The 1,269-nt window shown below is 39.2% G+C and overlaps 1 protein-coding gene across 1 annotated transcript in view; it reads right to left on the bottom strand.

Moving 5' to 3' along the window:
• Positions 1-420: 420 nt before the first annotated feature.
• slc25a1b (slc25a1 solute carrier family 25 member 1b) overlaps positions 421-1,269 on the bottom strand; it is a 26,848-nt gene continuing 25,999 nt past the window's right edge. The window contains exon 9 of the mRNA XM_014022508.1: positions 421-662. Within this exon, the coding sequence (XP_013877962.1) occupies positions 548-662 (115 nt within the window). The 3' untranslated portion in view covers positions 421-547. The remainder of the gene's footprint in view (positions 663-1,269) is intronic.

The raw sequence follows: 1,269 nt of genomic DNA, 5'->3' as shown, positions 1-1,269 counted from the left end.
TCTTTGTGAGTCTATAAATGACTGATTTAAGGTATTTAGTTCTTATTGTAACTGTGCTTCAGCAGCATCTGGCACCTAAATATTAATTATTCAATCTGGTACCAAATAAAAAAAAAGATTTTTTTTTTCCGTTTTGCTTTGCTGTTACAATTTTTCAAGTAAAACTAATTTTCCTCATGTTAAAATCACAATAAGATGCTTTGGTTTGTCTATCATTAAGTGCAAGCAGTGTTTGTTAGTGCTGATGATGCTCACAGATCGAAATAAATAAATACCCCATTACTTTTCCCTGAGCTTTGAAGGAACTCTCCAGGAAGTTTAAGAAAAAAGAGTAACTGTGAGCAGCATTGGGAAACTCCACTACTGTTGTACTTTGGGTGGGTGGCGGTTATCAAGAATAGAAGAACTACTTTTTTTTTCTGTTTGAAAATACTTGGAGGTAGATATTAGAACCTAGAAGCAGGATTTAAGGAGACAGCTTTAGGTCCATTTAGTAACGTGGATCAGCTTTCCCAACACTCCAAGTTGTAGCACCGAAGGGTTTGTCTCAGTCAGTCTTCCACACCATGTTCAAGACCTTGACCACTTCTTCATAGATGACGAAGACTATGGCAACATCCATACACACCCGACCCAAACGGGGCACAGTACCTTTGTAGAACCTGGATGTGTGGAGAGAGTGGAGAGAGTTTATATTTTTTAATAAAAACTGACAAACAGACTTTTGCCAGACAAACAACTTCGTCTGGCAAAGGTTGTAACAGGTGCCTCACTGTTTTGGGTGTCAATTTTATCGCCTCCTTTGGAGGGTGTGAGTATTAGGCATAGGTGTAATTTGTTGGGGGGGGGGGGGGGGGTATGACCCCCACACTAATTTGATCCAGTCAAAACACCTCCCCCATGACATCATTTGCTCCAACACGATATAAATTATCTGAGTGAGTTAATTTCTGTGCAGAGTTTGCATGTTCTCCTCGTGCTTGTGTGGGTTTTCTCCGGGTACTCCAGTTTCCCCCCACCCCCCAAAGCATGTACAATAGGTTGCCTTCAGGTCCAGGCCTGTTATAAAAGCCAGAGGTGGTGCAACAAAATGCTAGGAATGTGCTGGAGTGTTCTTTGTTTGTTTGTTTTTCATGATTTGGAGAAATTTATAGTTTATTATAGCCCAGTTCTGATTATAAACAACACCAGAGTATTAGGGTTTCCTTATTTTATAATACCTTTATAATGTTTGTTATATTATGTGTTAATTAAATAGGGTAGATACAT

This window comes from Austrofundulus limnaeus, unplaced genomic scaffold (genome assembly GCF_001266775.1).
Source record: "Austrofundulus limnaeus strain Quisiro unplaced genomic scaffold, Austrofundulus_limnaeus-1.0 Scaffold332, whole genome shotgun sequence".
Taxonomy (NCBI): Eukaryota; Metazoa; Chordata; class Actinopteri; order Cyprinodontiformes; family Rivulidae; genus Austrofundulus; species Austrofundulus limnaeus.
The sequence above is the reverse complement of the archived record's forward strand: the minus strand, read 5'-3'. Positions and strand labels throughout refer to the sequence as shown.